The sequence below is a fragment of the Pteronotus mesoamericanus genome, unplaced genomic scaffold (genome assembly GCF_021234165.1).
Source record: "Pteronotus mesoamericanus isolate MK-2021 breed Mesoamerican mustached bat unplaced genomic scaffold, CSHL_Meso_final contig_246, whole genome shotgun sequence".
Classification (NCBI taxonomy): Eukaryota; Metazoa; Chordata; class Mammalia; order Chiroptera; family Mormoopidae; genus Pteronotus; species Pteronotus mesoamericanus.
The window spans coordinates 846,351-860,657 of record NW_026555104.1 but is presented as its reverse complement, the minus strand read 5'-3'; the positions used below and the strand labels follow the sequence as shown (position 1 = coordinate 860,657).

Below are 14,307 nucleotides of genomic sequence, written 5' to 3'. Positions count from 1 at the left end.
AGTCACCACTGTAAACCTACTTTTGCCCACCCCTGTATACACACAGTTGTGGGGGGCGGGGAAGAGTAGAAAATGCGGCAAAAATGTTAACATTGGGCAAATCTGGGTAAAGATTTGCAATTTTTCTGTAAATACAGATTTTAAATACGGAAAATAAAGAGTCAAGAGAAACAGGCATAATAAACCTTTTGTTGCCATATTTGTGGTTTCTATGCAGTCTTTTATGACGCAAGCTGAAAAAAAAAATGCCACACATATTTGCCTAGTCCCTCCCCTCCTTAATGGCCAGAAAGCTCTCCCAAGTTCCTTCTGTGAAATACGTATACAGTATGTCTTTATACCAATATTTTAAAAGAGAATAATTTTGGGGAATCACTGGCAGAACTTGGTTAAGGCAGCCGCCGAAGAAAAGGACCGGCGACTTTGTAAGAACACGTAAACCCATTGCAAAGGCCGGAGTCTGGGGCTCAGGCGGGGGTGAGAAACGGCCCTTCGCGCTACTTGCCGGGATTTGGAGTCTTCCCACTGCGAATTGGTAGGAGCTCAAGGATTGCCTAGCTGCTCCCTCATCTCGCGATATTATCCTCTCCGATGAGGCTCTATGACCCCCACCCAACAACGTGTTTTTCAAATTCACCAATAGACGCACAACGTAGGCTCAAACCAGCCAATCGGAATGCGGAGCCACCGGGAAATTTAAATCGCGCCGGCCGGCTGCACGAGCCACACGGTCTTCGTGCCGATCAGTGTTGGACGTTTTCAGAGCAACCGAACCGCAGCCTGTGCGCCTCGCACCGTCTCCTGTGAAAAGACTAAACCGGCTGCGTAGGTACGAACTCAGGCCCAGCCCGGCCAGCGAGGTAACGACTGGCCTTCAAGCCGCGATCTGCGTGCGGGTGGCGGGAGGGAAGGCGCCGAATACACGCCCGGCCTGGTTTTGGCCTCTCGTTGACGAGGCCTCCCGGCGTCTTTCGTTGACGAGGGGGCTGTTATACTACGCGAGCCCTCGGGGTTTAGGCCGCCGAGGCTCTGCGAACCTCAGGGGGAACCCTGACTCCTCGCGACTCGGAAAATCAGGGAGTCCTGAGGGCCTAAGTCCCGGGAGGGGGCCCGGCGCCGCAGGCCCTTTCTCCTCGGTTTCTCCGCTGCATCTTCCGGGGGCGGGGGTCAGGGGAAGGGACTAGAGATGATGGAGGTGGCATTTTTAAGAACTGTCTCTTAAAACGTGGAACTTGGTTTGGCTGTGCCGATTTCGTAAACTAACATAATGGAATAAAGAGAAATTGAAAGGAACCTCTGAAGGTTGTTCTTAAGTGGCCGAGCCTCAATGATGTCAGCTAATATCATCCTAATGAAGTACATTCACTCGAAATTCCTGAAAATGAACGTGTTAGCGAGATACTGAAGATGCAGAGCTGCGTCGCAAATTTTCAGTGTTGACAGAAAATGTTATGGAAGACTTAGTAGTGCAATAATGAAGGAACATTTTTTAAATTTAAAACTGTGGGGAATATACCCATTTAGGCTATTTAAAGACTAGAGGACCTGAATGTATTGTGCCTAGGATTTAGATTTTAACTGTAAGCTAGCTCAGTGTCCTACCCTGTCTGCAGTTAAGTATTTATGGACTGTACATAGCAGTCTAGAGCTGCAGTGTCCAATATGGTAGTCACCACATGCTTGTGGCACGTCTGAATTTTGAGCTATGCTGTAAGCTTAACAATAACAATATACACAAGATTTCGAAGAATTGGTGTGAAAAAAGAATGTGAAATATCTATTAGTGTTTTTGCAGACAAAGCAGAATGATAAAAGGGAAACTTTTTTCTCTCCCTCACCTCATAGCTCCCTTTGTCTCATAACCATGTCCACCAACGAGAATGCTAATTCACCAGCTGCCCGCCTTAACAGATTTAAGAACAAGGGGAAAGACAGTACGGTGAGTACCTTCTGCTGGTTTCACTTGGTATGTTTAAATGGAAAGGTATTTTTGGGAAGGGGTCAAAACTCAGGGAATTTGGGGGGAAAAATCCTCTCACTTTGCAACAAAACCTAAAATAATAGGTGAAGTGATGTGTTACCTTTTCCCAAGGAAATGAGACGTCGCCGAATAGAAGTTAATGTGGAGCTGAGAAAAGCTAAGAAGGATGAACAGATGCTGAAAAGGAGAAATGTAAGCTCGTTTCCTGATGATGCAACTTCTCCACTGCAGGAAAACCGCAACAACCAGGTGAATATATTTCAGCTTATGAATTATGGTAAATCCAGAAAATCAGTATGGGAGTTAAGTATTTTAAAACATTCCTATCCTTATGGTTTTAACAAAGAAATCTGTGAAGATTTTTTTTTCTTGCTCTGAATCAGTAGTTTTTCTGGGTTTCCTGCCCACTCTACATAATATGCTGAAGCGGATCCAAGCTCTTCTTTAGCTCTGATCTCCCTTCAGGTTTGCCTGCATTTACAGCTGCCAGCTCAGTAACTTGACCTTGCTCATTCCAAACCAACTGAAAGTATGTCCAACCAACCACGTTCTGGCCTATTTTCTATCTTTTTTTTTTTTTTTTTTTTGGTAGTCTCTATTTTTTTGTACTTGTTTGGGAACTGTTCAGCACATAAAATAATGAATATTTTAACTAACAGGTGAAATTAAATGTAGGGTTAGTAAATGTTTAGTAACTGATTATAAACCTGTAAATGTCTTCCCAATGGCAAAGAGGGATATTATTGTTTGTAGTTGGTCTAAAAAATAATTTGTAAAATTCCACTGTGTCTGTAGGGCACTATAAATTGGTCTGTTGAGGACATTGTCAAAGGCATAAATAGCAACAATTTGGAAAGCCAACTCCAAGCTACCCAGGCTGCAAGGTAAGTCTTGTCTGTTGTAGCATGAGTAACCCTGGAAATTAGCCTTTTTAGGGGGTTGGGTGTGTGTGTGTGTGTGTGTGTGTGTGTGTGTGTGAGAGAGAGAGAGAGAGAGAGAGAGAGAGAGAGGGAGAGGGAGAGAGAGAGAAAGAAAGAGATGGTATGGGTAATAATGGGTTAAGCCAGCTTTAGGCTTATTTTCATTGGAATCTTCCCTTAGGTAAAACTATAATTTTCTATAATGCCTGAAGTCCCACCCACACCCAGTGATCATCACTATTAACCTTTGGTGTACTTTTAAAGAAAATTAAAAATGTTTTGTCAATGTGACATTTCAAATCAATGTCATGGAAAGGAGCAGTTGTTCAGCAAGTAGGGTTCGCATATCCACTTAGAATGGTACATCCATTTAGAAAAATAAGTATATTAAGACACCTCATCATACACAAATATTTGTGACATCTATCACAGAAAGGATTAGTAATTTCTGTATCTTAACAGTGTGTAAAATCTAAATGACAAACTTGGAAAAGATGATTAACCTACTTGGTCAGAGAAACACAAATTAACAATGAGAGTGTGTAACTTTCAGGTGTCAAAGTTTTAAAAAACTGACAAGATCTCGCCCTGGCCAGTGTGGCTCAGTTTGTAGGAGTTTTGCTCCGTACACCAAAAGGTTGAGTGTTCACTTCCTGATTAGGGAACATACCTAGGTTGTGGGTTCAATCCCCAGTCAGGGTGCATATGGGAGGGGGCTGATCAATGTTTCTCTTTCTCCCTTCCCCTCTCTCTTCCCCTTCTCTCTCTAAAATCAATAAACATTAAAAAAAAACCCCAAAACCTGACAAGATCTAAAGTAGATTTCTGCAGGGATTCAGAGAGGAGGGTAATCTACATTAGTGGTAAAATACGTATATGTATTTTTTATTAATCCTTACATGAAGATATGTTTATTGATTTTTAGAGAGGTAAGAAAGGGACGGGGAGAGAGAGAGAGAGAGAGAGAAACGTTGATGTGAGAGAAACATCGATCAGTCGCCTCTTGTACACACCCAGACTAGGGATAGAACTCACAACCTAGGTATGTGCCCTGACTGGAAATTGAACCCTGGACCGTTTAGGTGTATGGAATGATGCTCCAACCAACTGAGCCACTTGGCCAGGGCCATTACTGGTAATATTTTGATTTTGGAAGAAAAGGTACTGGATAACATCACATGGTAGTACGTTGCAGTCTGTTCAGCTTCTTTTAAATTCCAGGATGTTTGAGCATTTAGTGCTTTACTGTAAAAGGTTGTCTACGGTTCTGAACTCTTGAATTGCATTTTTAATGGGTTTTTACACAAACTGATTTGTTACTCATCTTCAACTTTTGTTTCTCATTTTGTTTACCCTTAGGAAACTGCTTTCTAGGGAAAAACAACCACCCATAGACAACATAATCCGGGCTGGTTTGATTCCAAAATTTGTGTCCTTCTTGGGCAGAACTGATTGTAGTCCCATTCAGTTTGAATCTGCCTGGGCCCTCACTAACATTGCTTCTGGAACATCGGAACAGACCAAGGCTGTAGTAGATGGAGGTGCTATCCCAGCATTCATTTCTTTGTTGGCATCTCCCCATGCTCACATCAGTGAACAAGCTGTATGGGCTCTAGGAAACATTGCAGGTACTTGTCATTTTAAGTTCTTTTGACAAGATGTGTCTAATCATGCTGAGGTTGGGAGAAGTGGTTTGTTTTTGTTTTTTAAGATTTATTTCTTTTTAGAGAGAGGGAAAGGGAGGGAGAAAGAGAGGGAGAGGAGCATCAGTGTATGGTTGCCTCTCGCACGCCCCCAACTGGGGTCCTGGCCTGCAACCCAGGCTTGTGCCCAGACTGGAAATTGAACCAGCAACGCTTTGATTCACTGGCTGTCACTCAATCCATTGAGTCACATCATCCAGGTCTGCTTTGTTTTAAGTAATAGTGACCTTTGTGTCAAGTTTTGAGCTTGCTTTCTTCTAGTGCTTATTAGATGTGAAAGTGGCATCTAATTAAGTTAGGGAATTTCTGAGTGTTGTATTTATGTTAAGAAGTTGGTGCACTCGGTCACTGAACATTGATGGCGCTAGAAGAGTAGGTAGGATTAACTTTTCCCTTTTTTCAGGTGATGGTTCAGTTTTCCGAGACTTGGTTATCAAGTACGGTGCAGTTGATCCTCTGTTAGCTCTTCTTGCGGTTCCTGATATGTCATCTTTAGCAGTAAGTTACTGACATAAGTCAAGTTACTCACTCGCTGATTCTGATTTTCCCACCTCTTCAAAAAAAACAGGGCCTTTCATTGCATTTTTCTTTTCCCTCAGTGTGGTTACTTACGTAATCTTACCTGGACACTTTCAAACCTTTGTCGCAACAAGAATCCTGCACCCCCATTAGATGCTGTTGAGCAGATTCTTCCTACTTTAGTTCGTCTCCTGCATCATGATGACCCAGAAGTATTAGCAGATAGCTGCTGGGCCATCTCCTACCTTACTGATGGTCCAAATGAACGGATTGAAATGGTTGTGAAAACAGGAGTTGTGCCCCAACTTGTGAAGCTCCTGGGAGCTACTGAATTGCCAATTGTGGTAAGTTGTTAACTTTCAGATGAGAACATAAAGTATAAGGAACTTAACTATTTGATATTAATGTTGACATGTTGCTTGTTTGAGGCCATGATGAGCCTATTACTTGTCAAAGCTTTGGGGGGTATAGTTTTTGAGCAATATTAGATAAAATAAAAGGCAACTCAGCATATCTCTCTCTTTTTTTTTTTTTCTTTTCAGACTCCTGCGCTAAGAGCCATAGGAAATATTGTCACTGGGACAGATGAACAGACTCAGGTTGTAATAGATGCGGGAGCACTTGCAGTCTTTCCCAGCCTGTTAATGAACTCTAAGACTAATATTCAGAAGGAAGCTACATGGACAATGTCAAACATCACAGCTGGCCGTCAGGACCAGATACAGCAAGTTGTGAATCATGGATTAGTCCCATTCCTCGTTGTTGTTCTGTCTAAGGTAATGAAGCTTTATGCCTTAATCCGAGGATTGTTAAAGGAGCAGGCATTTGGTAGAGCTGTGTCTGATAAGATTCTTTTTTTTTTAACATTTTTTTAAACTTTGTAAATAAATTTATTGATGGATTTTGAGAGAGAAAGAAAGAGGGAAGCATCGATTTGTTTTCCACTTTATGCATTCATTGGTTGCTTCTTGTGTGGGCCCTCACTGAGGCTTGAAACTGCAGCCTTGATCTATCAGGGTAATGCTCTAACCAACTAAGCAACTGAGCCAGAGAATAAGATTGTTAATGTACCAGTGTTGGGTTGGACTTGCATTCCTTTGCTAAATAATGTCCAGTAATCTCTTTCACTTAAGGTTCTATAGTCACTGTTTTTCTAAAACAGTACTTTCAGTGTCTTGCTTTTACAACCATTCTGAAATAAACCTGTTTCGTTATGTTTATTAGGCAGACTTTAAGACACAAAAGGAAGCTGTATGGGCTGTGACCAACTATACAAGCGGTGGAACAGTTGAACAGATTGTATACCTTGTTCACTGTGGCATAATAGAACCATTGGTAAACCTCTTAACTGTGAAAGATACCAAAATTGTCCTGGTTATTCTGGATGCCATTTCAAATATCTTCCAGGTAGGTCTTAACAAGGTAATTTGAATCTAGAATAATAATCCTTGGTTTATCCATCACCCAGTGTAAACAGCTTGTCAGCATTTGGCTTATTATCCTACTTCCCCTTACCTAAGCCTCCTAACTTACTTTATAATAAATTATTTCATCTGTAAATATTTATATAGCTCCTAAAAGTTGAGGATGTTTAAAAAAATCAAATCACAGTGTTCTAAATAAATTCTTTTTGATATCAGCAAATGACTCAGGGCAATTTGTTTCATGTACTATAGACAGTGGTTCTCCACCTTGTTTAAGAGATTATATATCCAGGATGCTCTTACAAAACAGAAATCTGCATCCATCACAGACCAGTTGAACCTGGATATAGTGTCATTTTTTAAAAATATTCTATTAAATAACTTGATAATTATAGAATTAAAATAGATAAAATTATAAAATTTAATGTGAAAAATAGTGTCATTTTTATAGATGTCCATGTAATGATAAACAGAAAATGTTGAGAGCTATTTGAAGACCTTTGTGGCCAAAAGCTACAGAAATAGTTGCTAAGAGAAAGTACAGATCTGATCACTTTGAATTTTTATTTTTTTAAGATATTGTTGTCATTTTTAGAGAGAGGAGAAGGAAGGGAGAAAGTGAGAGAGAGACATAAATGTGAGAGAATGATTGGTTGCTCCTTGTACGTGCCCCAACTGGGGCAAAACCCAAAACCCAGGCCTGTGTGCTGACCGGGAATCAGTCAGTGACCTTGGTGACCTTTTGCTTTGCGGGAGGACACCCAGCCAACTGAGCCATACCTGTCCGTGCTCTCCTTGAATTTTTAAAAAGATGTAAAATGGAAGTAGTTTTTACATCATAGGGTTGTTGAAGGAACTGTTGAGTGTTATTTCTGTCTGATAAATGTTAGTACTCAAACATAGATTGCAATTGTTTTTAGGCTGCTGAGAAACTAGGTGAAACTGAGAAACTTAGTATAATGATCGAAGAATGTGGAGGTTTGGACAAAATTGAAGCTCTACAAAACCATGAAAATGAATCTGTATACAAAGCTTCATTGAACTTGATTGAGAAGTATTTCTCTGTAGAGGTGAGTGACATGGTACTTGGAAAGTAGACATTTAGGGTCAAGTTTATAAACTTTCTCATATTTTTTTTTTTAAAGATTTTATTTACTTTGAGAAAGAGGGGAAGGGAGGGAGAGAGAGAAATTGGTGCCTCTCACATGCCCCCAACTGGGGACCTAGCCCTGCAACCCAGGTTTGTGCCCTGACTGGGAATCAAACCAGCGACCTTTCAGCTCCGACGCCAGCACTCAGTCCACTTAGCCACACCAGCTAGGGCTTTTTTCCCATACTTTTTGTTGTTGCTGTAACTGGGACGCATTTATTTGTCCAACACTTTAGCCCCTCGCTTGACACAGTATCCAGATAAGCAGTTGGCTGTAACTGGTAGTTTTTGTAAAAAGGACGGAACTACACTTTAGCCAGATTAAGTTGCTGTCAAGGACACCACCACGCCCTCAAAGTGCCTAAGGCCACAGCCTGTCTCTTCTCCACCGCCATCCACCCCTGGGTTAACTGAAGCTGCCTGTCTCACTGATCAAGGAAAGATGAGCCAGGACTGACTGGTCAGGCACGAGTAGGTAGCAGAGCCTACAGGATCCCCCACATCTCCCTACAGCATTTCAGCCTTAGCTTAAGGACTGGGTTGTCACAACCCCTAGAAAACCTGCCCCCAGCAGCGCTAGTGCCACCCTGTCACTAGTAGTTAAAAAGGCTGCCGGTGGGAGACAGTCGGCCCCAGTTATGTGCTGGCATGTGCCCTGGTGCTGGAGCCTGACCTTTTCTCATATTTTTTAAATAAGCCCTGAACCCTTGATAATACAGCAAAATATCAGTGTAAATGGGACATAATGTAATGTACGTATTTGCTCCTCAAATGTTTGGCTTGATAGTATAATCTTTTTAACCTGAGAATTTTTTTTTTTTTAAATCACCCATTTACTTTGAAATGAATAGCCTTGGGAATCTTAAAATATCTTGAAGAGTAAGCATGTCAGTGGAGTAAGCTTGTCACTGGAAAAGTAGGTCATACTCTGGGCCTAATGAGCAGTTTTTCCCTTGCCTATTATAATGAGAGGTGGAGAAGAACCTTCTCCTCCCATGTACTAACGAATTGGCAAGTTTTGGCAGCCCTCTCCCTTCCTTCACTTTTTCAAATATGGTACAGAACTGAACGGTGAATTATGCAGATAAAGACCTTAAGAGTAAATACAGACTTCTAGCTAGGCTACTGCTTAGAAATATGCCATATTTGTGGGATTTTATTGTTTTTTCTCTTAATAATTCCAGGAAGAGGAAGATCAGAATGTTGTGCCAGAAACTACCTCTGATGGCTATGCGTTCCAAGTTCAGGATGGCACTCCTGGGACCTTTAACTTCTAGATTGTACAGCTGAGGCATAAAGTGTTGTTTGTTGTGTACTATGTTTGGTATAAGTTTGTCTTAACCGTTTCTCTACTAAGAACTCTTTTTAAATGTGGTTTGTTATTGTAGCACTTTTTACAATGAAACTATACTTGAACAGTTCCAAACTGTACATACTGTATGAAACTTCTCTTCTCAATGGGTTTCTTATTTCTATGTGAAATTTCTTATCTTACAGTGTCCTGTAAATAAAGATTAAGTTCCACCATTTACGTTACTTCACCATGCCAATGTTTTGCTTTCCAATTTTTGGAGCTCTTAGTTTAAAATGAAGGGTAACAGAATCAATGATGTGACTAATTAGAAGTGTAGTTATAGTTACGGACATCATTTGATATGACATTTGTCAAGGATAGAGGGGTGATAACTTTTCCTTCCTGTTCCTGAATTCCGGTTATGCTCTAGGCTGCTGCTCCTCTTGACAATGATGGCAGTCGGCATATCCATTTACACCAACCAGGAAAAAAAATTTGCAGTTTTCACAGAAGAATGAATAAAATTTCCAAGAAGCTCTCGGCCAGTCTCCTAGAGTCTTCGATGGCCAGGGAGATGGAATAAAAATCTTAAATTTAATAATGAATCTCCATGGGTTGCAAGTGAAATTCATTCCTCCCAAAGTTCAAGGCATCACCTGCAAAGTTTACCCAGAAAGATTTGGTAAGGCGTTGGGTCCAACTATTCTACTTTTCTTTCTAATTTAATCCCCTGGTGCTCGCTCCATGCACTCCAGGTTGAAAGCCTCTATAAGGAAAGCTAGCTGTGCTGTTAGCAGAATAGGAAAGTGGGGTGGGAGTGTTACTTACGGTTACCCCATAAGTCTTAGGAAAAATGAAATGATTGAGGAAGTACTGTCTTGTTTCTGCTTTCTGAATTACCAGAAAAGCCAATCTTCCTCTGCTGAATTCTGACAGCCTTGCCTGCCTTTTTTCCTGTAGATAAAATACCATGTACTAGAGGTAGGGATTTGGGTTGAAACTAAAAGGTGATTTATCCTTCGCAGCGTGGGCCTGGCGTAATGGCTCCCGCAAAGAAGGGTGGCAAGAAGGGCTGTTCTGCCATCAATGAGGTGGTAATCAGAGAATACAGCATTCACAAGCACATACACAGAGTAAGTGCTGCTCAGGAAGTGTCCCCCTGGGGTACTCGGAGATCTGGAAATCTGCTGTGAAGGAGATGGGAACTCCAGATGTGTGCATGGACACAAGGCTCAACAAAACTGGGCTAAAGGAATAAGGAGTGGCCCATACTGTATTCATGTGTGGTTGTCCAGAAAACTTAGAAGAGTCACCAAACAAGCTCTACGTTATCTGCGTATCTGTCACCATGTTCAAGAACCTATGGTTAAGGTGAATGAGAACTAACTGCTGATTGTCAAAATAAAACTGCAAAAAAAAAAAAAAAAAGTGATTTATGACCTTTAAGGGCACTGTATTCACTAAGAAGGTAGTTTGCAAGTCAGTACTACAATGCAACAAATTTCCATTTACCTTCTCTCAGCAGTGGGGATTCTTCCCCTATTTCAGCATACACATAAATACTTTTTTTTTTTTTAGCAAACAAAAGTTGCTTTAATTTGCTACTTTTCATTTTGAAAGGTCATTATAGTATTGTTTGCAAAATTCAACAAGGAAAGATGCCACAGAGGCCATGTTCTGGGAACCACTGGGAAACACCAGCTGTGTGCCAAAATGTATTTACATTTTGCCTTTTGCAGGTAATGGGCTTTTTAAAAATTCCTGCATGGAATAGAATGTTTAGTGCTTATCCTGTTTGGTTGCAGAAAAAGAATGCAAGTTTCTAACCTGGAACGCTAAACCATGTTACATGTGATCCCCCTAAGCTTAGACCATCTTGGGGGCCCTGGTCTTTTTCTTGTTTTTCCTGTCCAAAGGCTTCCCCGTGAAGGACAGGGGAAGGAGAAGCAACAAAACTGTGGGTCTGTAGAGTGCCTTCGGTTTCCCAGCTACTTGCTCCACTCCCCCTTCTTCCTGTTCTTTCCGAGACATAAGTCCTTTCTTGGATGCAGAATCCAAGTCTTTTCAACTTAAGAAAAAGTAATGTGAAAATAAATCTGGACCCTGAAGATAGGCGGAGCTTAATGGCTGTAGAGGGACTAGTGTGAAGAGTATTATGTCTGGGTTTAAAGCCTGATTCAATATGAAGTAATGGACAGGAGACAGCTGATTTCCAAAAATACAATTTCACATTTTAGATAAAATTTCTTACACTAGTTTCCTTGGAGTTGTTAAAATTGTTGAGGCATTTATTATTTTTTTAACTGGATGAAATTTTTGACTTGAGTTTTTATATTCAACTTCCTGTTTCAAAGTCTGAAGAAACAGCCCTGGCTGGTGTGGCTCAGTGGATTGAGCGCCAGGCTGTGAACCAAATGGTTGCTGGTTTGGTTCCTAGTCGGGACACCTGCCTGGGTTGTGGGCCAGGTCCCCAGTGTGTGGCGTGCAAGAGACAACCACACATTGATGTTTCTTTCCCTCTCTAAAAATTATAAAATATTAAAAAAAATAAAAGTCTGAGAAAATACTACCTAGTCACCAATTTTTTCCTCTAATTGTTTTTGTTGATAAACTAAATTTTCTTTTAGCTCCTAGCAGTTTTTAATCTCATTTAAGACTTTACTAATATTCCTTTGCCTATAACTTTATTTTTTGTATCATAAATAAAGATGGGAAGGTTACACAAATTTTCATGAGGCAAATACCAAAACTGCTGACACATTCTGCTTGTTACAAAAATCTTTAATAACATAGAAGACTTAATTTCAGTATTAAACATTTCACAAAATATTGATTCTTTAAATTGCTACATCATATTTTGGCTTTAAATCTTATCAAGCTACTGACTATATTTGGAATAAAGTAGGAAATAAACATTTCGTTTCCTAACTGGTTTGAGTTTTTCCCCCTCACCTTCCAACTTTCTGTGGCAGCATCATCCCTGAAAAGATAAACTCTAGATAATGTCTTGTTATAGTAAATCCTCACTGTTAAATAAGATTTTTGTCTTAGTATTTGGCCTCTTAAATTGCTTCCCTTTTTTTTTTTTGCTTCCAGAATCAAAATTGTGTTCACCGAAGTGGTATTTTCCTTTCCATCCTATCAATAGTGGTAAAAGCAAAATCTTGTTTTGTTTGTATGGGCAGTTGGAAAGCCTGTGAGATACACGACCCCAAGTTCAGAAGGCCATTAAGGGAAGTGCAGTTGGCTACTCCTCACCTCCCTCCACCCCGCTGAAGCTTGCCAAAACTCAGCTGGCTGACTTTGGAAAGCCCTCGAAATATATCACTAATGGTGCTTTCTTTTGAGATTGGGCTGTTGACCTCATTTGTGATGAACAAAGCCTGGCCAAATGATGCAGCATCCTCGTGCCCCTAGGGAAAGTGTAAGTGAAAATGTCTTAGCAACATTACTGGTAAGTGTCCTAACCCCGGCTAATAAAGATGATAAAAAACACTCAAGCTATCAAGTAGGGTTTGTTTGTTTGTTTTTTTTTTTTGAGGACAGAACAATTTAATTTTGAATATTTGTATGTTAAATGACATGTTGGCATAGTTTGAAAGCATAATTCTGGCGTCTATAAACACCCAGTTCCTCCTAAATATTTGGGAGTTTCATAACATGGTGTAGGAGTTGTATTAACCAAACCCTTTTAAATTGATCGGTTTATGCATTCCTCCCAGGCTTTTCACAATCATAAATGTCTTTCCCCATCCTCGTCCTGGGATGGGGCGTAGTGGCATAAACTCGTAATTAGGAGCCTGATCCGCCTGAGTTCGAATATGTTAGTGACCTTTGGGCTGTTAAAATACCACAATCCCTGACATAAAATAAGTACTCTTTAGATATTAATTACTATATAATATTAATATCCCAGGTAAATATAGCCATAGAACAGCTATTCCCAGCCTTTTAACGGCAAATATTTTATTTATTCTACACACTTCTCTTTTGGTATATTTTACCTTCTAGGCTATTTACTATTTTTTTCTTGATCAATCACAGATATAAATCATCATGAGCTCACCACATGGTTTGTTTCTATATTCAGTGATAGGATTCTATCCAAAAGTTGGATGTTTTGTCCACCTTTAGGCCTTTTACAGGTTTGACATAGATTACTGAACAGTGGAACTGGCCCAAGGCCCACCAGCGTTTAGCCTTTGCAACTATCTGGTGAGAGCTGAGTTCTCTGTGTCCGCTGTTAACCTTTCTCTTAATTCTACTGGACAAAATATGTGGAGCACCCAGTGTCCTACTGGCCCTGAGAACAGCCATCTGAGCCACCAAGTCCAATGTGGTGATGGTTTGCCTGGAAGCTTGTCAGCGTAAACAACAGATAGGCCTTTACTCAGTAGTGATATGAAGCTCATTGACAGAACAAACGCTTGACTGTGAAACACCAAAACAAAGCTGTATTTTCTACTCTGAAAAAGGTTTACTGTCTAGAGCTTGAACAGGTTCAGGCAGAAATATTGGAAGCTTATCCATAAAATCAAGAGAGGATGAGGAAAAAATTGGATGAATAAAGAAATTTATTCAAATAAATGGAAAGTCAAGGTATGATGTACAGATGGCAGTTCCTGATTGTATCTACAAAAACATATTCACAGGGAAAATGTGGGAAAACATAGACATAAGACTTACGCCCGAGTTTCAGGTGACCTATGACTTCGTCTACCTCATGTTCTGGCCCATCCTCTCAACCAATGTTTCTGTCACTCTGAGGAAATATTAACTGAGTGAATATGAAGCTCATTTCCTTTTCTTTCTTTTTGGTAACTTTGTCAAGTGACTTTTCCTAGTTATAGGAGCAACACTAATTTTAGAAAATCTAAAAAACAGAATACCACAAAGATTAAAATAATAGCCTAAAATCCCACCAAAGAATTGTACAATATTTAAGAGATAGGAATTCTTAATCTGAGTTTCCTGAGATCCAGGATAGGCCTTAAGGGGGCCCATGACTCCTGAAGTTGGATGTAAAGTTTAAATACGTGCATGTGAGCTTTTCTGAGACTGGGGCTTGTAGCCTATTGAAAATTAGGTTCTCAAATGTGTAGCTCCCTTCAGAATATTACAGACATCAGGTGTAGATCTTTCCAATTTATTTTCTTCACATTGTGGTGTGCTTTTTAAGTTCAGCCTTTGAGCTTGCTTTCATACAGTGGTTTAAGATCTCAGACCAAGGAATTTAGCTGTAATTTGACTAAAAGGCTTGAGGTGAACAGGAGTCGTGACTGCTGTTCTTAAAGGATGGCATTTGGTTGACATTCA

General features: G+C 40.3%; 1 protein-coding gene and 1 non-coding gene across 2 annotated transcripts; one reads left to right on the top strand and one right to left on the bottom strand.

Moving 5' to 3' along the window:
- The first annotated feature begins 715 nt into the window (after window positions 1–715).
- On the top strand, window positions 716–9,216 carry KPNA2 (karyopherin subunit alpha 2). Its single transcript, XM_054572914.1, has 11 exons — window positions 716–829; window positions 1,846–1,939; window positions 2,093–2,230; window positions 2,777–2,865; window positions 4,261–4,529; window positions 5,008–5,102; window positions 5,204–5,467; window positions 5,666–5,899; window positions 6,348–6,530; window positions 7,468–7,617; window positions 8,882–9,216. The coding sequence occupies exons 2-11, from the start codon at window positions 1,865–1,867 to the stop codon at window positions 8,972–8,974; spliced, it is 1,590 nt and encodes a 529-aa protein (XP_054428889.1). The 5' UTR covers window positions 716–829; window positions 1,846–1,864; the 3' UTR covers window positions 8,975–9,216.
- On the bottom strand, window positions 8,283–8,402 carry LOC129070389 (small nucleolar RNA SNORA76). The gene has a single exon (XR_008529129.1). It is a non-coding gene; the product is annotated as a small nucleolar RNA SNORA76 (small nucleolar RNA).
- Window positions 9,217–14,307: the final 5,091 nt, after the last annotated feature.